The following is a 24,646-nucleotide window of genomic DNA, read 5'->3' on the forward strand; positions in this document are numbered from 1 at the left end:
TATTAGAAAAATCGCCGGATGAAGAAGTTGCTACGTTTATTCAAAAATACGTAACGTGTGAAATTCCAGATGAAAATGTTTCGCCAACGTTGTACGATACGGTAATAAGTGATCAGAATCATAAACAAAACTCGTATTGCATGCGTACGAAAAAAACGGAAACTAATATATACAGAAAGTGTCGGTTCGATTTTCCTCGGCCAGTTACTGAGAATTTCGTTTTAAGAGACGTTATCACTTCGATAGTCGGTAGAAAAAATTGACGCAGTAAGAGCAGATTGTACGATCTTCCTCGCAAGGAGTCGGAAAGGTTTATAAATGATTATAATCCGTCTATCAAATTAGCCTGGGAGGGAAATATGGACATACAATTTATTAGAGAAAAATCAAAGTTTTTAAATTCATATTTAACAAAATACACGACAAAGTCGGAAAAATGCAATACAGACTTTGAAGTGATAGATTCGAATAAGTCCTTGGCATCGAAACTGTGAAATTTTGCAATGCGTTCATTAAATAACAGAGAATGCGGTGCTTTAGAAGCTGCGGATACACTATTAGGGAATCCCTTGTACGGTACGGATAATGATACCATGGTCAAATGGATCGATGTTAATGAGGTGAGAAATAGAAAAGTTAAAACATTTAATGAAATTTAAGCTCTCGATGTAAATTCTACGAATATTTACTGTTCGTCACTCATCGATGATTACTATCCAAATAGACCTCAGGAATTAGAATCATTGAATTTGTACAATTTTGCCAGATTCTGGGAAATTACGAAACAGATGTCAAATAATGACGAAGTCAAGTGTTACAAACTGGCATCGGGTTTATTTTTAAAAAAACGAAAAAAGGGTTATTTAATTAACCATTATCGATTTAATATAAAAACTGAGCCCGAAAAATACTTTTACTCGCTGCTTCTTCTGTTCAAACCATGAAGAGATTTCAGTGAACTCAAAGGTACATTCGAGACTTACACGGATGCCTTTAAGAATTCAGAGTCTGTTTTAACGAAGGCAATGAAATATCATGAAAGGCTCGAAGAAATACAGAAAGCTTTTGAGAACGTTGCTGAATTAATCGAGAAGCGCGAAAATGATCTGAAAACAGCAGACAGAGACAAATCCGATGACGATGAACTGGATTGTAATCCGATAGAAGCTGACGACGCAATGAAAGATCTGGAAGATTTTGGTAAGATTGACGACCCGATTGATTTATCGCAAATGATGTCGCAATTGAACAAAGACCAGAAAAGAGTCTTTGATGGAGTATGCCAAGTCTTACAAGATAAGAATCAGATTCTGCGACTGTACGTAAGTGGCGAGGGTGGTACAGGTAAAAGTTTTCTAATTGAAACGATTAAACATTGGATCAGAATAAATTTGGAAAAAACGACTGCCATATCTGCTCCCATGGGTATCGCAGCATTCAATATCGATGGCTTGACAATCCATAGAATGTTTCAATTACCGGTTAGTCATGTATCTACACCAAAATATACGCAATTGTCAGACATGGTCTTGAAAACTTTGAGAGACAAATTAAAGAATGTCGAATTATTTTTATCGAAGGAATTACATGTAACAATGCAATGATGGATTTAGGAACGACTGTATTCAGTGATGGTCAAGCCTATGTAGGTTTGTCACGAGTAAGTAAATTGGAAGGCCTACATTTGATAAATTTCAATCCAGCATCAGTTAAAGCAAACTCGAGAGCCATTGTAGAATATAATCGACTGAGATCTATATTCAAATCTGAACTGCCACAAATCAATCCGTCCGAGAAAAAGGTTGTGAAAATGTACGATCGTCGATGGGATATCCCTAATAACATTGATGATATGCAGAATTATGATTGTGAGGAACCAAAAAGTATAGTTACGTGGAAAATATATGGCCTTTGCAATAACGATGCTGTTTCGTGTTACGCTAATGTAATATTACAATGTGCGTTTCATTGCGTACGTATTAGGCAACAAATACTGAAAAATAAAGCATCGAATGCATTGATTGATGCTATCTGCGCGTATGGTGAACGTAAATATTGCAACATTCAAGCGGTTAGAAGATCTGTCGGAAAACGCTTCGAAGAACGAAACACAACAAGATGTTTCGGAATTTTTTACGGCTCTAATGTCGACGTATTCCGACATCAATGATGTATTAAAACTCGAATTAAAGCACGTAACGAAAAGGGGCCCGGATGGGGGGGGCCCATTTTTTTTTAAAATTTTTATACAGAATATTTTTTATTTTTGTTGCAATTGAAATAAATTTTGAAAAGATCTTTAAAAAAAATTTTAAAAATTTTAAAAAATTACATATATGTTAAAAAAAAAAAAAAAAAATTTTCCCCCATAATAAAATTTAAAAAATTTTATATATGTACATATTACCATTATTTAATTATTTTAAAAACGTATTGCATAAATTTTTCTTTTAAAAATTTTTTGGATAGAACGAAAATCCCCTATTTTTGAACTTAAAACTAGAAAGCTGTCTAAAATATTTTTTTTTTAAAAAATAATGAAAATAAAAAAAAAATCATAAAAATAAAAAAGGCCCGGGCCCAAAGTTAAAAAAAAGGTACTCAAAATTTTTTAAACGATTTTAATAAAAAATAAACGAAAAGAAAATGAATGTTTTTAAAGGGGGCCCCGTTTAAAGTGAACATCGTAAAGGGGTATTTTAAATTAAAATTTTTGAATAAAATTTTTCCAAAAAAAGTAACTGTAAATATTTTATTTAAGGGGCAAGTTCCCCTTTAATATACATTTTAAAAAAAAAAAGATTACAATTGATTTTAGAAAATAAGTGCGATAGTTATTTTAGTGCACAAAATAAAAAAAGGTTAAGAGTTTTGATTTAAAATTTAAACTAGCCCTAAAAAAAAATAATTGCTGAAATTTTCCGTTTCCAAATTTTTGGGTTTTAATTTGACTCAGAAAAAAAAAAGGGGGGGCCCGCTCTCAAAAAACTTTGATGGGTAGAATAAAAAAATTTAAAAAAGATTTTGTGAAAATTTTATAAATTAAAAACCTCCAATTTTCTTTAGTAAAATTTCGAATTTTCGTATCAATTTTTCCCATTGTGTTTCCCCTATTTTCGGGTTTTAAAGTTATTGTCAAAACCCTTTCCCCCGTTGCTCGAAAGGGTGAAATTTTAAAAGTAAATTTAAATGACAATTCCGGTCAACCCCAAAAAAAGCAACCGCTTAAAATTTACTGATTTTTTGGGTCGTAAATACAAAAAAAAATTACATTTAAATTTTTTAAAAAACCAAAAATAGATATCATTAAAATATAAAAAAAAAATTTTTTAAATTTACCCAAAAAGTAAGTGACATGGTTCTCAAAGGAAAGGGTTTTCTTTTTAACTTCATTTTTTTTTTGCCCGGGAAAAAAAAGGGGTTTTTTTATATTGTTTTGTATTTCCTTCGTTGGTGTGAAAGGTTTTTTTAAAAAATTTTAAAACCCTTTTTTTCAATCTAACCCCTTTTTTAAAAAACTTTTTCGTTTTTAATTTTTTTAGTAAATTCTGAAAAGGGGTTTCGCTTTTTCTAAATGGACATGGGCTCTTTTTTTTTGGAAAAGGGGGGCCCCCTGTTATTTTTCTGAGTCATTAAAAAATTGGTACTTGGAATTTCGAGCAATTATTTTTATTGTACGGGTAGTAGAAAAATTTTAAAAAATCTCTATAAACGACTATTATTTTTGTGCATAAAAAAAACCCCTTTGCCTTATTTTTAGAATCAAAAATTTTAAAACAGTTTTTCTTATATGAAAAGTAAAATTTAATGTGAACTTGCACCTTTTTTAAAATATCACAGTTACTTTTTGGTAAAAATATTTTACTAAATTTAGATAATATCCCCCTTTTTCGTTTTTTTCACTTGAACTGGGGGCCCTTTAAAACCCAAACAGTTATTTTTGTGATAATGATTTTTAAAAACGTTTAAATTTTTTAAAATTTTCTTTTAAAAAGGCCCCACCTTTTCATTTTTTTGATTTTTTTTTTATTTTTTTTTTTTCTTTTTTTATTTTTTAAATTTTCCCCCCAATTTCAAAATTTTTTAAAAATAAAAAATTATTTTTGTTATTATATCCTTTTTTATTTTTTTTTTATTTTTTAATCCTTTTTTTTTTTTCCCCTTTTTTTTTTTCTTGTCCCCCCCCCCTAAAACCCCCCCCTTTTTGCTTCCCCCAATTTTATTTTTTTTCCCCCCCTTTTCCCCCCCTTTTCCCCTTTTTTTTTAAAAAATTTTTTTTTTTTTCCCTTCCCCTTTTTAAAAATTTTGGTTTTCCAAATCCCCAATTTTTTCTTCCCCCTTTTTTTTTTTTTCTCTAGAAATGCCACATAAAATTTCCCCCTTAAAAAAAAACAGGGGGGGGCAAATAAAATTCCAAATTTTCTAAAAATTTTCCTTTTTGGGTTTATTTGGGGGAAGCAAAGGGCACTCGAAAGTACGGTCCATAAAAAACCCCGCATGGGGAAGGACAAAACTAAAAAAAAACAAATATTAGCCATTTTTCCCAAAAAATTTTTGAAATTTTGTACCAATTTCGAAGAATCAATAAAAACATAAATGCCCTGGGTGGGGGCGGGGTGGGCTGGAAATTAAAAAAACCACACCGCGTAGTCATCCTCGCAAAATTTGCAAACTTGTTATAATTTTTGGGACCGATTTCAGAGAATCGGTCAATTAAAACGGGAATGCGTGGGTGGGTTACATGAGTGGGGATGGTAAAAATAAAAAAAAACATCTATTAAATTCTCCCCCAAGTCGTAATATACAATAAAAAATTACATATTAATTATTCAAGATACAAGTGAGAAATAAATATCATTAAAATATACAAAAAAAATATATCAATTTGACTCTGAAAAGTAAGTGGTTCTCAAAGTGCAAGGTTTCATTTGACTTACAATTTTCTTCAGAAACACAGAAAAAAAGGTATTTGTATATAGTTTTGTATATTCACTTCGTTGTGTGTGTAGAGCTTTTAAAAATACGTTGAATTTTTATTCTAATCTAATCTTCTTCTAATGTAATACTTTTCGTATTTCAAATGTTGTAGTAATTATTCTGTAAGAGTTTTGACATTATTTCTAAATGGACATCGAGAAACATCATAGTTTTTTGAGAGCAGGCCGCCATGTTATTTTTCTGATTCATTAACAAATTGGTACTCTGGCATTACGAGCAATTATTTTTCATTGTACGGGCTAGTATGAATTTCAAATCAAATCTCTATAAACGACTATTATATTTTGTGCACTAAGAATAACATATCGCACTTATTTTCTAGAATCAAATTGTAATCAGTTTTACTTATATGTATGTATATTCAATGTGAACTTGCACCTTGAATAAAATATCACAGTTACTTTTCATGGTAATATATTATTACTAAATTTAGATAATATACACTTTACGTATGTTCACTTTGAACTGGCACCTTGAATAACATATCAGTTACTTTTCGTGATAATTTATTATTAGATCGTTTAAATTTTTGAGTACCTTCTTTTGAACATGGCCTGACCTTTTCATTTTTAAGATTTTTTTAGGATATTATTATACAAAATAATAATGCTCCCAAGCGGTCACCCATCTAAATATTGATCATGTTCAAGCATTAGTTAACTTCAGCGATCGGACGATAACTTTACTTTTTAATCGAGCTTTATTTAATTATACAATTATATATATTTTTATATAAATTATATATATATATATATATATATAAATATTTTAATTTATATAACATGTCTCTTTTCTTAATTTCATATTCTCTACAAGTTTTGTGTCATAGTACTTTTAAATAATGTTTATAATTTTAGTATTGTTTTAAATTTTACATTTTTTAAAGGAGTCGGGTTGGCAGGATAGTTGGCGGTAGTTACAAAGTAAGTACAGGATCAAGTAAGTACTTCAATTATATTTTTATTTTTATTTAATTGAAAAAAATACAGAAAATAATAAAATGGTAATTAAAAATATAATAAAATTATCAAATTACGATATAAATATTGTAAAACAAAATAATACGTGGTTGGAAGATATTCATATCGATGCATTTAATTCTATATTAAAAAATTGCTCTTCTTTTTGTCCTCGTGATACATGGAGGATTCAATGTCCCGAAACAATAGAGCCTATTTCAGCTATGCAAGAACATATACAAATCTTGCATAGCAGTACATTGAAATATGATGGTCACTGGGTATGCAGCTATTATGATACTAAATATATATATATATATATATATGATTCATTAAATTATGGAAAACTGCATGCTCATCATGAAATATATTTAAAAAAATTGTATCCATTTTTTAATTTCAATAAAAATAATATTAAATTTCCTAAAGTGCAACAACAACCCAACCAAATGGAAATGATTGTGGTGTGTTTGCAATTGCTTTTGCTATATCATTATTATTTGGTTTAAAACCAGATATTATAAACTATGAACATTCTTTGATGAGAAGTCATTTATTTAAAATTTTTGATACTAATATAATTGAACATTTTCCACAAAATTGTATTAATAACATTCCAGAAAATGTTCCACATTTAAAAGTAGTAGAACGCAGAAGAGTAGATGCACATCGAAAACGTGTGCAAAGAAAATATGAAACTCAAGAACAATATGATCTTCGAATCAAAAAACAATTAATGTATGATAAACTTGAAGAAAATAGAATTAAAAATCGTGCAGCAAAACGAAAAGCATATGCATATAATTTATTAGAAAATCGTGCTATAAAGCGTTTAAAATATGCAAATGATAGAAATGATAAACGTGAAAAAAAAACGTAAATATTATGTTTTACATAAGAAACATGAATGTGAAAGATTAGAAAAATATATACGTTGTCCAAATAAGAAATTATCTAATAAAAAATATTATGAAAACCACAAGAAATATATAACAAAAAAGCAAAAAAATTGTATAGCTAATAAAATATGTTGGAAATATAGGCGTATGTATTTAAAAGAAAATAGAATTGGAATTTTGCAATCAATGGAAACATATGTTAAAATCCTCTTACGAAATATTAAAGGATCTTCAATAGAAGAAAAAAGACTTCGAGCAGAACGAATAATTAAATGGTGTATACACGCTAGAGAAAAATACATAATAATCTTGAGAAAAACATTGGCATTATTAAGAGAAAAAGCAGAAGTATGTTTAAGTCGCGCTAATAAATGTAATGATGATATTACTTCCAATAATTATAATCAAGCTTTATGTGGTTCAAGTAAACATACTGCTTCCACAGAATCATATTTTTTTGAAACTAATTACAAGTATATTGAATTTAAGGAAGCATTAATAATAAATAAAAATGGACAAGTAACTAATGTTTTACCAATAACGACAAAATGTACACGTAATAAAACAACAATATTTTGGAAATGTGGATCTCTATGTAGAATAAATGATGCTATCATAATTGAACGATTCAAACAATTTTTAACAACAATATCAAAGTGTTCAAAAGTGAGAAATATTTCTACATTTATTAAATCAATAGAAACATGTTCATATTCATATAGACAATCGAATAAACTTGGTCATTCGCAAGTATGTTACATTGATCCCAAATTATGTAAATCTAAATTGTTGGCTTTGCATTTCTTGTCACCACATTATCCAAAAGTGAGATATATACAAAGACTTGCTTCTCGCTTGACATATTATTACCACAAACTATTAAAATTGGACGAAGCTTTACATTCTGGTGATGTGCAAATTTTGGACAAAATTGTTGATAATATATGTAGGAAAAGTATGTTTACCGATGTTAATATCGAAACAGTTATAAACTTAAATGAAGATGAAATATTATTAAAGTATTCGAAAGCTTTTACCGTACCGTATTGACAAAACGGTCTACAGATACACCTCAATTTGTATGTTTATCTTGTGAAAAACTTTGCTTTAAACGAAATGTTTTTAATGTGGGAAAATTAAGAAAGTCTTTATCAGGAAAACAATGGAAGAAATTAATAAACTACTTGCATATTGATTTAAAAAGTACAGAGTTATATATTTGCCGATACTGTTTGACATACTTTCGTAAAGGCACTTTACCACCAATATGTATTTTGAATAATTTATACGTTGACAAAACACCAGACGTAATAACTACATTAAATGAATATGAAAAAATTTTGATACAAAGAGCAAAAGCTTTTCAAGTTGTACAGAAAATGGGAACAGTATCAAAGAAAAATTTACCACAATCACATCTTCAAAGTAAAGTTAAAGGCAGAACGTTTTACTTACCATTGCCAGTAAATAAAACGATAAAAAAATTTGTAACCCAACAGACGTATTAAATTATGATCACGAATTATACATTGTAGTTCGTGGTGGTGTTCCAACTAAATCTAAAATAATGTGGGAAAATTTAGTAAATGTTAATAAAATTTATGAAGTATTAACATGGTTCAAAAAACACAATCCGTTATATACAGCAATTGAATTACCAAAATCACATGATAATCTATTAACTGACAAGCTAAACGACGTCGAATATCAATTGAATGATAATGTGGAACAAATTCAGCAAGCATTATTGACACAGATTACGGATCCGGACACGTATTACGAACATTATATAATTATTTACTATGTATCCAATGTATGATAAAAGAACAAATGAGAGTGCAACAGCGTTGTATCAAATGTTAAGAGTTGAAAATATTTCAATAGATAGTCGAGATAAAACTTTGGATCTTTTGTGCTTTCCCGATTTATATCCATTTGGAAAAAATGGTCAATATGAAGAAAGACCAATACGTCTGTCAGATAGCGAGTTTATCAAATCACGATTAATGTCCAAACATTCTCAATTTCGTTTAAAAATATACAGTATATATTTTATTTATTGAATAATGCAAATATTCGACAATTAAATAGTGGTATTTATCATAAAATGAATATAGTGAATTTGAGAGAACGATTTACAGCAAAAAGCTTCTTGAATGCAATGTCAGAAAATAAATTAGAAGGAAACATAAGTACAATATTTTTAAGACTTTGCAACAGTGAACAATATTGGCGCAAACCTAGATGTGATTTAAGTTGTATGATCTATTATTATGGACCTGCTACCTGGTTTTTAACTCTAAGTCCAAGCGAATGGCTGTGGTCACATATGATTGAATATCTTCGAGAAATAAATCCTAATATGTCCACAAAATCTGCGAATGAACTTATTGAATCTGATCCCGTGTCCGTATCTAGATATATGGAAAATCAATTTCACGCTATGCTCGATTTTATATGTTCGAGTGATCATCCGATTGGTGAAGTAACACATTACTTTTGGAGACGTGAGTATCAAGGTAGAGGTACTCATTAGTATGGATAAAAGACGCTCCTTTAATCGGCGAATCTTCTAATGAAGAAATTGTTAAGTTTCTATTGAAATATATATCATGTAAATTACCCGATAAAGATATTTCACCTTTATTATATCGAAGAGTCAATACTCATCAACGTCACGTTCATAATAATTACTGTTTACGATGTAAGAAAAGTAAAAAGGGTGTTACTCGTGTTTGTCGATTTGGATTTCCACGTCCAGTAACCAAAAATCTAATTTTAAAAGATCTAGTATCGTCGATAGCAGGAAGAAGAACTTTAAAAGCAAAAAGCAGATTATACGATCTTCCACGAGAAGAAAAAGAAAAGAATATTAATGATTACAATCCTGTAATTTTAACTGCATGGGAAGGTAACATGGATATGCAATTTATTGGTGAAAAATCAACTTTGTTAAATTGGTACTGTACAAAATATACTACAAAATCTGAGTCGAGTTATGCAAATGATACATTCGAAGCAGTTAACTCTACTCTACGAAATCATTACGTAGTCGTCTTTGGAACTTTGCAATGCGTAATTTAAATAACAGAGAATGTGGTGCTCTAGAAGCATGCGACACACTTCTCGGTATATCACTATATGGAATAGATCCATGTACAACAATTAGATGGCTAGATGTTAATCAAATTAGAAGCCGAAAAATAAAAACACTTAAAGAAATTAAATTGTTGGACGCAGATTCAACAGACATTTTTTGTAAATCAATGATTGATTATTACTATCCAACTAGACCACAAGAACTCGAATCGTTGAGCCTTTATAATTTTGCGAAATGGTATGATATTACAAAGAAAATACCTGCCAATAATTTTTATACTTTGAAAGGTGAAGGTAAATATCCACATTATATTAAGAAAAGACAGCGTGGATATCTGGTGAATCATTATAAATACAATGTTGAAATGCAACCAGAAAAATATTACTATTCGTTATTATTATTATTCAAACCATGGAGAGATTTATCTTATCAGAAATAAAATCAGAATATTCTACTTATGCAGAAACATTTTTAAGTATATGTTTGCAACTACCAGAAGCAATATCTTATCATGAAAAAATTGTTAATGATCAAAATTACTTGAAAAATATTAAAGAAAATATTGAGAATTATTTAAATGAAATAGTAAAATCACAAGAGAAAAATAAGCAATCTAATAATGAAACAGAATTTCTTGCTTTGGAAGCAGGAAATGCTATGCAAGAATTTAGAGATGTTTTAGCTAAACCAGACGAAACAAATATCGATGATTTAATTTCTGGGCTAAATGATGATCAAAGGAAAGTATTCGATACCATTACAAATACCATTAAATCTGATTCGAAATGCTTGAGACATTATGTAAGTGGCGAAGGTGGAACAGGCAAAAGTTATCTCATAAAAACTATTAAATGTTGGGTGAAACAAAATTTAAATAAGGATGTTGCGGTAGCTGCACCCACGGGTATTGCTGCCTTTAATATTGATGGACTTACTATTCATAGACTTTTTCAATTACCAGTGGAGCATGGCTATATTCCTAAATACAGACAATTATCCGACGTTGTTTTAAAAACATTAAGAGATGAATTAAAGAATACTATTCTTTTTATAATCGATGAAATATCAATGGTATCAAATATCACTTTTATATATATACATCTTAGATTAACAGAAATATTCAACACGTTTGATGACGATGATGGATGGTTCGGGAAAAAGCACATATTATTATTAGGTGATTTATTACAATTGCCACCAGTACGCGAAGAGTCTGTTTTTATTAATATGAGTAAAGCTAAGACAGAAAAATATTTGGAAACATTAGGAGCTACAAATTTATGGAATGATTTGTTTACTTATGATGAACTTAGGATTAATATGCGTCAAAAAAGTGATATCAGTTACAGAGATTTACTTTCTAGAATTCGACTTGGAATTGTAACAGATACTGATATTGAAACATTGAATTCGAGAAAAATAAACTTTAAATCTACATCATGTAATGATAGATTAGAAGAATTATGTAATTATATTGCAAAATTGCCGTGCGATCCAGTGTGCTTGTTACCAACATGTAATTTATGTAATGTTCTTAATACCGCAATGTTGGAACGCATACCTTCTGAAAATATTTTATTGTTAGCACAAGATAGTATTGATTGTCCACAATATTTAAAGAAAAAAATATTGAAAATTATTGGTGCAGATGATGAGGATAGTACGAAAACTGGTGGACTGTCAAATGAGATAATTGTGAAAATAGGGGCAAAAATTATGCTACGTAGAAATATCGACGTCACATTAGGACTTGTTAATGGAACTATTGGTACAATTACGAAATGTTTACGTGATATTGATAATAAGGATGTAAATACATTAACAATTGCTTTATCGAATGGAAAAGAATTCGATATAGAACGTGTAAGTGTCAAATTTGAAGTAATGGACAAAGCATACATTATTCGAATCGAAAACAATTTCCATTGTCACTTAGTTATGGAATAACAATTCATAAAAATCAAGGCTTAAGTTTGAATTCGGTTGTTATTGATGCAGGAAATCTTATTTTCAGTTGCGGTCAAACATATGTGGCATTGTCACGAGTCACATCTATAGAAGGATTACATTTGATAAATTTTGATCCAGGATCTGTAAAAGCTAATGAATTAGCCATTGTTGAATATAATCGTTTAAGAAACTTATATCGTCAAGATATAGAAAGCATTATTATGCCAAAAAATCAATGTAATAAGATTAAAGATCGACAATGGACAGTGTCTGTCCGATTTCTTGCTGGACAGGCAATTTATGAAGAATCAACAAATCTTGAAAATATTTCATTAACGTCCATTAAAGGCTTTATCAAAACAGATAATGTTTCCTGCTATGCAAATACCGTTTTACAATGTATTGTACATAATACTGTTATTAGAAAATTATTATTACAACACGATTAAACAGATGTTATGAAGCAATTAATTAACGATTATATTGGTGACAAGAATGTATTAAACAGTATGAGTATAAGACAATTTCTTGGTAATTCATTTTTACTGAATGTTCAACGAGATGCGGCAGAATTTTTAATAGCGCTCTGTGCAAAGATTACAATTCTTAAAGATATCATTGAACACGACTTTTCTACAACAATCCATTGCAAAAAATGTAATTACACAAACGTTAATAAGCAAAAAAATATAATAGCTACACTAACTATTCCCACAAATCTAAAACAGAGCATAGATATGCAATATTTAATGAAACACAACTTTTCTCATTGGATATCTGTCGAAGGAATGTGTGAAAATTGCAAAGAAAACAATCAATTGCTTATTAAATATAATATATGTTCTTTTAAAAAAATAATTGTAATGCAATTGATGATATTTTTATCAAATGATAAAGACACATCTAGAATTATAAATAAATGAATGTAACATTAAAGGTCTTTCAACTGCCAAAATATCTATTGGAACAAACTTTTATAAAGTCGTTAGTGCAATATATTTCATCATGGAAATAATTTACATGAAGGTCATTACACAAACATGTTAAGAGACTATAAAAGTAATAAATAAAAATGGTTTTATGTTAATGATGAATCCATTTCATGTAAACAATGGCCACGAGGTGGTAAGAATTTATATATATTGTTTTTAGAACAATGTGAGTAAATTTTATCTATTAATATGTTATATAATATTCTCACATATCAGTGATATTAATATATATGTATAAAAAATAGAGGAATTAATAGAATGTTTATTAAATTTCTAAATTATAATAATTAATAAATATTCCTTATAATTATAAAGATACACTAGTGCTCGATACAAAAATGTAAACATTTAAATAAATTATTAAGCTTCACGATATACTTATTAATGAAATCATTATTGATTAAAATCATACATTGATATGAGAATAATTTGACATTTTAAGAAAAAAAAATTAATTTTAAAAAAATGTGTAACATATTACACAAAGAATTTTATTTTGAATTTAAAAAATATACAAAAATCATTAAATAAAATCCACATGTATATATAAAAAAAATAGTTTGTGCGTGTGTGTGTATTTATATAATTTTTTAATTGCACGCATGTATACTGACAATATATATACGTTTGTATCTTAAAACAATAAAATGATTAATGATCAACGATTATCCACATCATCCATGAAGTACCACCATTGGCATATTAAGTTTTTAAAAGTGAATTGTTGTCTGGCGCCATATACTACATTATATTATTTAATATTGTATCTAAGAGTAAAAGAAGAATCACAATGGATAAATATAAATATATAAATAATAATCCAATAAACAGTGGCTATCTTATCATTCATATATGACTTTTAAATTTTTGGGATACTATAAAACTTTTTCTTGACCAAAAAGATTATGAATCAAAAAAATAAAAAAATCAAGACAATATTTATTATTTCTGATATATTTCTAATATAAAATTCTAATGTGTGGCATATTTCCTATTTCTAAAACATAGTTTAAATTTTTTAATTTTTCCAAGTTCTAGAAACAAACATTTAATTGTTGCAGCCAAAGTCATTACAACTTTTAATAATAATTTTCCAAATTATTTGAAAATCAGCTTTTAAAAAAAGGATGTGATATTCATTTTAGATTTTCTAAAATAGATAGTAGAGAATTACAGCAATTAGTAAGTGATATTAATCTAATATTTGTAAAAAAATGTCTCGCGAGAAATTAATGAAAGAAGAACACGCAGGCATATTTAGAAATGTTCAAGAGAATTATCTACAATTTTGTATAACTGCTACCGAGGAAATTAGTAAAAAATTATCCATTAAAAATAGATTAAAAATTTTCCAACAAGATATAGTATTCTACATATAGTATTGATAAAGAAACATTATTTAATGATATTTTCTTTTTCATTTAAATCCTCGGTGGTATTAATAACAATGCTTTAAAAATTATATAAGGAATTATATAATATTACATCTACATTTTACAAGTAGCAGAAAAAGAACATTTATCAAAAATAAAAAATAAATAAATTTTGATGAGATGTGAAAATAAATTTCAAAACACAAGTATCTCAATATAAAGTTTCTTTTGAATGCTCTTAGATAACTTTCCAATTGTAATTCAGAAAAAATGTTTTATGCTATCAGATATAAAAACTAAAAAATTGAAATAAACTTTTGTGCGAATATATAAATGTTAGTTGTGTGTTAAAATCAATGATAAAAGCAAGAAAAAAATTTCTTCTGGACATGAAGATTAATAAATGTAAAGCATTTGTTATAAAGGGTACAAATTATATTCTATTTGTCCTAAAAAAGAAAGCATAGTTCAACGTTATATGTTACCGATAATAATCCTAGTATTTCATTAGCTAATGATGTATAGAATGATATTTTTCAAAATAAAATAAATTATATAAATGGACATTATTATTTTTATAATGTAATAATAGTTTTGCTCACTTAATTATATATATGTATATGAAATAAAATTTGTCTGTAATAGATGTCGTACTTGTAAAAAATCAGTATGTAAAAATATCATCTTTAAAAGACAAGTGTGTAAAAAATATTTTGTGAAAGACATTACATTTATAAATAAGAAATATAGTACAATATTATGTAATATAATGTGGTATAATATGGCTCCAGGCGAAGGTCTATTTAAAAAAACCTAACGCGCCATTGATGGTACCTCATATAGGTGGTGTGGAAAATCATCATTAATTTCGTTGTTTCTAAATACAAATGTATACATGTGTAATCCGTATATGTTTGTGTCAAAAAAAAATTAAAATTATTACATATATACAAAAATTATGTAATATATAGGTAGTATTAAAAAATATTATATTTCATAACAGATTATTATTAAAATATAATTTGAATAAGTTAACTTTAATAAGTATTAATAAATATAACTTTAATATATGTAATAATATTAATAATCTTTTATCGCTTTACAAAAAGCAGAGATATAAACATATATTACTCGTTATATTAAAATTTATTCTTTGTATGTGAGTATCAATTTGAATTGAATGTGAGTGTGATGTTATATTACTAAACATGATATATATATATATATATATATATATATATATATATATATTGTATATATACAGGGTGAGTCATTTTAATCTATGGACCCGAATATCTTCCAAATTACGGTATCTACAAAAAAATGGTTTAGATAAAAGTTGACCAGGACAGAGGGGGTCATTCAATTATACCATTGGTTTTGACCTTGAGGTCAATTTTGAAGGTTATTTCAAGGTCACGATGGTTTTTTTAAATGGAACACCCTATTTTTGACTGCGGATTTTGAAAGAGCGGAAAATTTTACATCAAACTTGTCTTATAAAAAAATTGTTTTTGCGACCTTGGAAAGGTCAAAAATGAAGGTGAAATGCCTGAAAAACGATCTGGTGTACTTTTTCTGAAATGACGTGGTTTTCTGGGTAACACAAATGTGCATAATGCTTAAACAAAGTCAATGAATTGTAAAAGTGTAAATTACTTTGACTAGCTTGACCTTGAGGTCAATTTTCAAGGTTGTTTGAGGTTCATAACGCATTTTTTTATTAGTAAACCCTATTTTTGACCGCAGAATCCGTTTCTTGACAATGGACTCTTAAACAATGGCACTTTTTACATGAGCATAAAGATTTTTTAGTTTTTCGACCTGACCTTTTGAAGGTCATATCAAGGTCAAAAGCACTTTCATCTTACTTTTAGCGTTACCCGGAAACAACGACGTGGACGTAGTAAGTTCTGTTTCCTTTAGGGTGCTTGATTATTGTGAGTCCCCTTGCCTCTCACGTCGGGGTGCTTGATTATCGTGAGTCCCCTTGCCTCTCACGTCGGTGTGCCTGATTATCGTAAGTCCCCTTGCCTCTCACGTCAGGGTGCTTGATTACCGTGAGTCCATTGTCCGTGCCATTATTGGTCAGATGTTAATCCTCAGTGGTATAGGCCAATAGATCATCAAAATCGATGGAGTATTATGGTGTGGTGCGGCATTGTAAATGGTTATTTGATTGGACCTTATTTTTTTGAAGAAAACGTTGATAGACACAGTTACTTATCGTTGCTAAGAGATCACTTACCAGGCTTATTAGAAGATGTTGACTTAGCAACAAGAGCAAGAATGTGGCTTCAACAAGATGGTGCTGCACCGCATTATGCACTTATTGTACGTGCCTTTTTAAATGCCAGTTACAATGACAGATGGATTGGACGAAGGGGTCCAGTTGAATGGCCTCCTTGCTCACCAGATCTGACGTCGCCCGATTTCTTTTTATGGGGATACTTGAAAAATGTTGTTTTTGCTGAACGACCAACCACAAGAGATGATTTTATGGACCGCATTCGTAGAGCTTGTGCAGCCATTCCTAGAGCTACCCTGCTCAGAACTGTGGATAGTTTTCAAAACAGATTGCAGTTATGTCTCGAAGCCAATGGAAGTAATTTTGAACAATTACTCCGTGGGTAATTCATTTAAATTACAGTGTCAGTGAGAGGCAAGGAGACTCACGATAATCAAGCACCCCGACGTGAGAGGCAAGGGAACTCACGATAATCAAGCACCCCGACGTGAGAGGCAAGGGGACTCACGATAATCAGGCACCCCGACGTGAAAGGCAAGGGGACTCACGATAATCAGGCACCCCGACGTGAGAGACAAGGAGACTCACAATAATCAAGCACCCCGACGTGAGAGGCAAGGGGACTCACGATAATCAAGCACCCCGACGTGAGAGGCAAGGGGACTCACGATAATCAAGCACCCCGACGTGAGAGGCAAGGACACTCACGATAATCAAGCACCCCGACGTGAGAGGCAAGGGGACTCACGATAATCAGACACCCCGACGTGAAAGGCAAGGGGACTCACGATAATCAGGCACCCCGACGTGAGAGACAAGGGGACTCACGATAATCAAGCACCCCGACGTGAGAGGCAAGGGGACTCACGATAATCAAGCACCCCGACGTGAGAGGCAAGGGGACTCACGATAATCAGGCACCCCGACGTGAGAGGCAAGGGGACTCACGATAATCAGGCACCCCGACGTGAGAGGCAAGGGGACTCACGATAATCAGGCACCCCGACGTGAGAGGCAAGGGAACTCACGATAATCAAGCACACCGACGTGAGAGGCAAGGGGACTCACGATAATCAAGCACCCTAAAGGAAACAGAACTTACTACGTCCACGTCGTTGTTTCCGGGTAACGCTAAAAGTAAGATGAAAGTGCTTTTGACCTTGATATGACCTTCAAAAGGTCAGGTCGAAAAACTAAAAAATCTTTATGCTCATGTAAAAAGTGCCATTGTTTAAGAGTCCATTGTCAAGAAACGGATTCTGCGGTCAAAAATAGGGTTTACTAATAAAAAAATGCGTTATGAACCTCAAACAACCTTGAAAATTGACCTCAAGGTCAAGCTAGTCAAAGTAATTTACACTTTTACAATTCATTGACTTTGTTTAAGCATTATGCACATTTGTGTTACCCAGAAAACCACGTCATTTCAGAAAAAGTACACCAGATCGTGTTTCAGGCATTTCACCTTCATTTTTGACCTTTCCAAGGTCGCAAAAACAATTTTTTCATAAGACAAGTTTGATGTAAAATTTTCCGCTCTTTCAAAATCCGCAGTCAAAAATAGGGTGTTCAATTTAAAAAAACCATCGTGACCTTGAAATAACCTTCAAAATTGACCTCAAGGTCAAAACCAATGGTACAATTAAATGACCCCCTCTGTCCTGGTCAACTTTTATCTAAACCATTTTTTTGTAGATACCGTAATTTGGAAGATATTCGGGTCCATAGATTAAAATGACTCACCCTGTATATATTGTATATACTATAATAATAATAAAAAGAAAAATAATGTCAATATTATAAACATACCTATTTTATTGTTCATAATTGCACTATTTTTTTCTTTTTTTCTTTATTTATTCTTTATCCTTTTTTGACTCTTTTATATTGTATGTTTAATTTCCTTTGCATTTATCCTTTGCATGTGTATCCTTTGTATGCATCAATTTAAATTAAATATATGATGTGTTAACTTAACTGAAAATAATAAAGACCCAGCTAGCCAAGGGTGATAAAATCACGTTTCGTTAAAGCTTTTCGGCAAAGTTTGCTTTAATTTTAACAACAATTTTCTGGCAAACATTTGCCTTGCTTCGTCTTGTCTAAATATTTCGAACAAATTAACGGCAAAACTTTTCGTTATATAATGCTGCAATTAACAGAGAAAAGTTTGTTCGTAAATTTTACTTATAGAAGAGAGCAAATGATGGTATCATGGTGAAATACAAACTTTACGTCAGTAATAGCAAATCTTGTGATACACGATATAAAGCAAATTTGTGACAAAAACAGAGCAAATCTTGCCATGCACGGTATAACAAACAATTTACGAAAAAAATAGAGCAAAGTTAACTCTGATACGATAAGACGCAATATTCATGCAAATAACAGAGCAAACCTTGTTGTGCATGGCGTGATAGCAAATTTGTGGCAAAAATAGAGCAAAGATTTGTTCTGGCATGATGAGACGCAAAATTTACGCAAATAACAGAGCAAACCTTGCCGTGCATGGCGTAGTCATGTGTCACATACGTTTGCGCGCTTTTAATGCGCGCTACTACGCTTGCGCGAATTTTTGTCCTGTAACCTCCAGCACTGTTCCCGCGTTCTTCTGAATTCAACCACCGTGAGTGCTACCATACGTGCCGCAAGGTTATCACAGAGGTTATAATTCTAGAAGCTTCCCACATTTTTGAGACGAGCTTCCAAGTTCTAAGTGCCGCAAGGTATCGCAAAGGATAAGAAGATTTTTCAGGCGAGTATGAAATCAGTTAAATATTTTGTTTCGCGTAAATCTTTCCACTGGTTGTCTGCGAGACAACGAAGGCGAATTACTTTGGAAATTAAAAATACTTTACATTCAAATGTTTCACAAGATCCTGTTACGCACAAACAGTTGGATAATGCTGCTTCCTTTCACGTTGCTGATTCTTTTCGGACAGACAATGAAGTTTCTTTTACGGACAATATTGCTAATAATATTTACAATATTACAGATACCAATAATATCGATAATGCGAATATATTGTCTAATAGTAATGGTAATGACAGTGAAGATTCCACTTCCTCTCAGATTTCTTCCATTGAAGAAACATTTCAAGATCGTTTAGCCGCGTGTTTTGTCAATAATAATTTTACACATGTTCAAAGTAATAATATTTTATCTGTTCTTTGAACACACACATGCTTCTCTTCGTTACCAAAAGATGTTAGAACTCTTTTAAAAACTCCACGAACACCTGTTGTTGTATCTGAAGTAGACCCAGGAAAATATATTTATTTCTCTCTTGAGGCAGAAATTGTTAAAACATTATCATGTCTTCCTTCGGCATCTGTACCATATGAATTAGAAATCGATTTTAATACAGATGGATGTAGTTTAGATAGAGTAGGAAGTAATCACATCTGGCCAATTCAATGTAGACTTGCAAATGTTAAATATACAAGGCCAATAGTAATTGGAATATATAGTGGCGTTGAAAAACCACATGATCCTAACTTATTTTTTGAAAAATTTGTTACCGATGTTAACAATATAATAAGTAACGGTGGTATAAATTTTGCTAGTAATAAGATACCAATACGTTTAAGATGTTTTATAGCCGATGCACCAGCTCGTGCTTTTGTTCTTAATCACAGAGGTCATACATCTGGAAATCCTTGTTCAAAGTGCAAAGTTTCTGGCTTGCGATGTGAAGGCAGATATACATTTGGTGGTATTAATCATCTTCTTCGAACAAATAAAGAATATCTAAAATGTATAGATGAAGATCATCACAAAGATGGCAAAAGTCCATTGTCAATGTTACCCATAGGTATGGTTTCACAAGTTCCCTTTGAATATATGCATCTAGTATGTTTGGGCGTTATGAAGAAACTTTTATCTGCATGGATATGTGGTAAATATACACGTTTCTCAAAATTACCAGCAAGATCCATTGCTGTAATATCTCAAAGATTAGATAATCTTAAATCATATTGTCCATCAGATTTTGCAAGACGTCCTAGAACAATCAATTTTCTAAATACAAGGCTACAGAATTTCGTCAATTTTTGTTGTATACAGGTCCAGTAGTAACATACGGTCTTCTGAATCAACAAGTATATACTCATTTTTTGTTTTTGCATACTGCCATAAGAATATTGATTTCTACTTCGCCATCACAAGCATATTTAAACTTTGCTGAGATTGCTCTACAAAAATTTGTTTCGCGATGTGAGAATCTGTATGGTTCAGCATTCATTTCATATAATGTGCATGGTCTTCTTCATCTCACAAATGACGTGAGACAATTAGGTCCTCTTGATTCATTTTCTGCTTTTCCTTATGAAAATAATATGCCACTTTTCAGAAAATATTGTAGAAAATCTAATTTTCCTCTTCAACAATTTTCCAATAGAATATCAGAGATGGAAGCTTGTGAAACAAATTTGCATCATAGTCAAACTTATTTTTCCAAACTCACTGATTCTTCTACGCAAGTATTTTCAGCGCATAATAAAGGTCCTCTTCCACCTAATATTAATCAAAACAACTGTCAGTATCGGAAATTGATATTCAACAGAATTTTGCTGAGTTTGAATACACGAGATAATTGCTGTATTTTACATGACGGATCAATTTGCCTCATTGTCAATATCTTCATGGACAAAACCAAATATTATCTGGTTGTAAAAAAATTTCAAAAGGTAGATTCATTTTATGATATTGGCATTTTGTCCTCAGCACTTCACTTGGCAAGATTTGGTGAGAAAAAAGGGAAAAAGACGATATCACCCTGCAATTTGTGTTGGTTCAGGAAGACACGGCCAAAAGCATGAAAAGAATAGAATACTACTCCATATTAGAAATTGACACTACAGAAGTCCAAAAACCGAATATCCCCCCACTAATGGAGTTAATGTGGTATTAAATGGAACCACCGAATGCAGAGTATTTATACCCTGCTCAACATCACACTATATCTCATTTTGGTGAAATAAAAACTTGCTGGAATAATTCTAGCAATACGATTAAAAACAATTAGTGGGTAGGGGTAAAACGGAATGGCTTAATACTAAAATGCAAACATACCAATCTAAAGTACCAATAACGAATTTTGTATACAACAATGAAATTACTAATGATATGATCTTAGACTAGTCATACTATACAAAGATTGTTTTGGATTGACCCATGACGGAATTTAAATAGCCAATTTACCCCAAGGAGTACCGTCCACATTAGAAATGAGAACATAGTAACTATCAACCAATAGCGAAAGATACCGAAATAAAACAATAATCGAAATAAGATACAAAAAGAAGAATTGATCTGACAAATACATTTGATCAATTCCAATAAACTTCATCAACAACGAGGACCTTAAATGTAATGAATTCATATCAATATTGAACATTTAAACACAGACAAAGAGTAATAGAAATACCTATTAGATAATATAAAACGTATTTTTTGCAAAGGGACAAGTATGATTGGTAAAGGAAAAAACTAAGGAGGCTTTCATAGACCTACAAGTATATAATTATTGCCACCAAGACCATACAATGTTTCCTTAGAGGACCAAGCTGAAATTGAAAAACAGGTAGCTCACTCATTGAAACATAACCTAATGAGGAATCCGACAAGTCCATGCGCAGCACCAGTCACTTGGCTTATAAAAGAACTGACGGAAATAGGACTAAACTATGCATTATTTCAGAGAATATAAACAACTAATGTGCCCATCGCAACGTTTGTCCCTTACTTGATGCTTTAATGGTTAAAACTATTTGATTGCCAAGGTTCTTCACAAACGCTTGACATAGACGCAGGCGTCTGGTCCATTACCGCTGAGATTCGAGACAGAGACACAAACCGGATTTGTCACGCAGAGGGCATTATCAATAGCCGTGCCTACCCTTCGGAATTTAAACGTCCGCCCCAGCAATAGGTCAAAAGGATTTTGGTAAATATAATAGAAATACAATTTATCAAACTGTGTGTAAACTATATAGATGACATAATGATTTTCTCAAACACTTTTGACAACATTTAGATCATTTAAAACAAGTTGGATGCTATCATAGAAGAAGATTCCGTCCTAAAGACTCACAAAATGAAATTCGCAGCTATCAGGATCCAATATGTTGTGTCACCTGTCTTACGCATAATACGGTCAACATCCTTTGAAAGATATCTAAAATCATAATTAACTTCCCGACCCACAAACGGAAACACTACGACAATCTTCGTAGCAAAAGTGAACTTTTACGGAAAACTATATCCCCACCCGTTTCAATATTACTCTCTCCTCTACATCCCTTTTTGCTCCGAAAAGACGTAAAGATTCAACTTTCGATGACTGTAAAACTAGTTTCATAAAGTAAAAGAATATTTGTGCTCAAAACCAATTCTGGCTATCTACTAATCAAAAAAGCCTTCCGACTTTAACACAGACGAGCATCAAATGTCTTGGGAGCTATCTTAAAGCAACGCAAACGATTGTACACAAAACCCCGTAGCCTATTTTTTTCAAAGTAATTGAGTGATTCATAAAAAAAGAATAACAATATTGTTAGAATGTTAGCTCTTAAAGAAAGCTTAAAGTTTTGGCACATTGGCTAATTGGCAACGCATTCACGGTTTTACAAGACCACAAACCATTTGAGAAATTTAAATATAAAAAACATGAAGCCATATGATGAGCTAGTCTAGGGGACCTAACACACTATTTATCTCAATACAATCGTGCAAAAATAGATACAAGCCTGGAAGGAAACACCGAAGCGGACTGTCTTATGCAGAAACCCTGTTTTACGAATATTCCGAAATAATGAAGACAGATAAAAACAGTGAATATTATAAACATATAAGATATAAAAAACGACCAAGCATAAAACACCACACTTTTAAAAGATAAGAAATATCTTATGAGGGGAAAATAACCCCTTTACAACAAGAATAAAAAGACAGAAAAAAATAGTTTTACGTGAAAATATAGCAAAACATGATAAAGAAAATTCCTGAAGATTTCTTGCCATATTGTGCATAAATCAAATAGAAACAAAAATTAAACCATTTCTATACTACGCACGACTCTATCAGATAATATAGAAATAATGTGCAAAAGTTGTGACATTGCATACGGACTAAGACAGACTAAACAAGAAATTGGATGGAGTCGCAATTATGGTTTCCACAGAGAAACCCTTCCAAATAAATGGCCTTAGATACACTTGGGGGATTCGGTGTACAAAGTTCGACAATGAATATCTACATTTACTGATTTGCCATTTTACTAGATTGCTTATATTTATTCTTCGAAATCAACTCGCTCAGGACTTCATCAATTAATAGAAAAGGTTCCGAAGGAAAACACGATTGAAATATTACTCCGCAGATTCACAATATCCGGCATTAATAATTCAAAAGAATTTCAAAAATCACCTTAAGGAGCAAAACATTGAATTAATCCTCACACATTAACGCCCCCTTTTCAACGGACTTTAATCAGCTTTGTCTTCCCAACTTTTATGCACTATTTTTTTCATTGCTGGGAGCACACAGTCGACCATCATTCTTCTGCTATCAGTAGTAGCTTTTCATCGCTCCGCTTTAAAATTAATCGAGCCTTGCTGTATTCCAAATCTGCACAAATAACACGTGGCAATAAACAAATTTATCAATCGGTATTGATTCATAAAGTTGCAAAGTTCCATTCATCTTTCGGCGTCGCAACTACTTTCTTTAAAATTGATTTTTCTAGACTGAAGAACATGATGTCAGAATCCGTTACTAAACGCTCTCTATTCGTATTCTATAAAGTATATCACGATCGGCATTGTCCGCATCTTTGGTCGCATATTAATCAAAAATGTCGTACTCGAACAAGCTCCACAAATCACCTCCCCACCATGGTACCTAAATACTTCTGATCTCTGATCGAGACATTTTAACAAACGAAAATTGTCCTTTACAGGAGGAAGCTGCAACAAGTCCCCAAACAGGAGAATGTGTTTTTCTGCCAAAGAAACCATCATCTGTAATCTGTCGTATCAAAGATTTCACATAATCGTAGATTGATAAACATAAGGTCACATTTGAAATCATGATGACTTCATCGATTATAAATAATTACGACATTC

General features: G+C 31.1%; 2 protein-coding genes across 2 annotated transcripts; both read left to right on the plus strand.

Annotated features, from left to right (window-relative positions):
* The first annotated feature begins 9,772 nt into the window (after positions 1 to 9,772).
* LOC146721302 (uncharacterized) lies at positions 9,773 to 11,903 on the plus strand. Its single transcript, XM_085487176.1, is given in 3 exon segments — positions 9,773 to 9,884; positions 9,887 to 10,377; positions 10,380 to 11,903. Coding segments are annotated over 3 exon segments (2,127 nt in total).
* A 4,657-nt stretch (positions 11,904 to 16,560) lies between these two features.
* Positions 16,561 to 21,266, plus strand: LOC146721303 (uncharacterized; the record flags this gene model as incomplete). The annotated part of the gene is given in 3 exon segments (XM_085487177.1): positions 16,561 to 16,876; positions 19,888 to 20,526; positions 20,529 to 21,266. Coding segments are annotated over 3 exon segments (1,693 nt in total), but the record flags the coding sequence as incomplete, so codon positions are not given.
* Positions 21,267 to 24,646: the final 3,380 nt, after the last annotated feature.

Source organism: Nylanderia fulva, unplaced genomic scaffold (genome assembly GCF_048542155.1).
Source record: "Nylanderia fulva isolate GAGA-0341 unplaced genomic scaffold, ASM4854215v1 Scaffold501, whole genome shotgun sequence".
Classification (NCBI taxonomy): domain Eukaryota; kingdom Metazoa; phylum Arthropoda; class Insecta; order Hymenoptera; family Formicidae; genus Nylanderia; species Nylanderia fulva.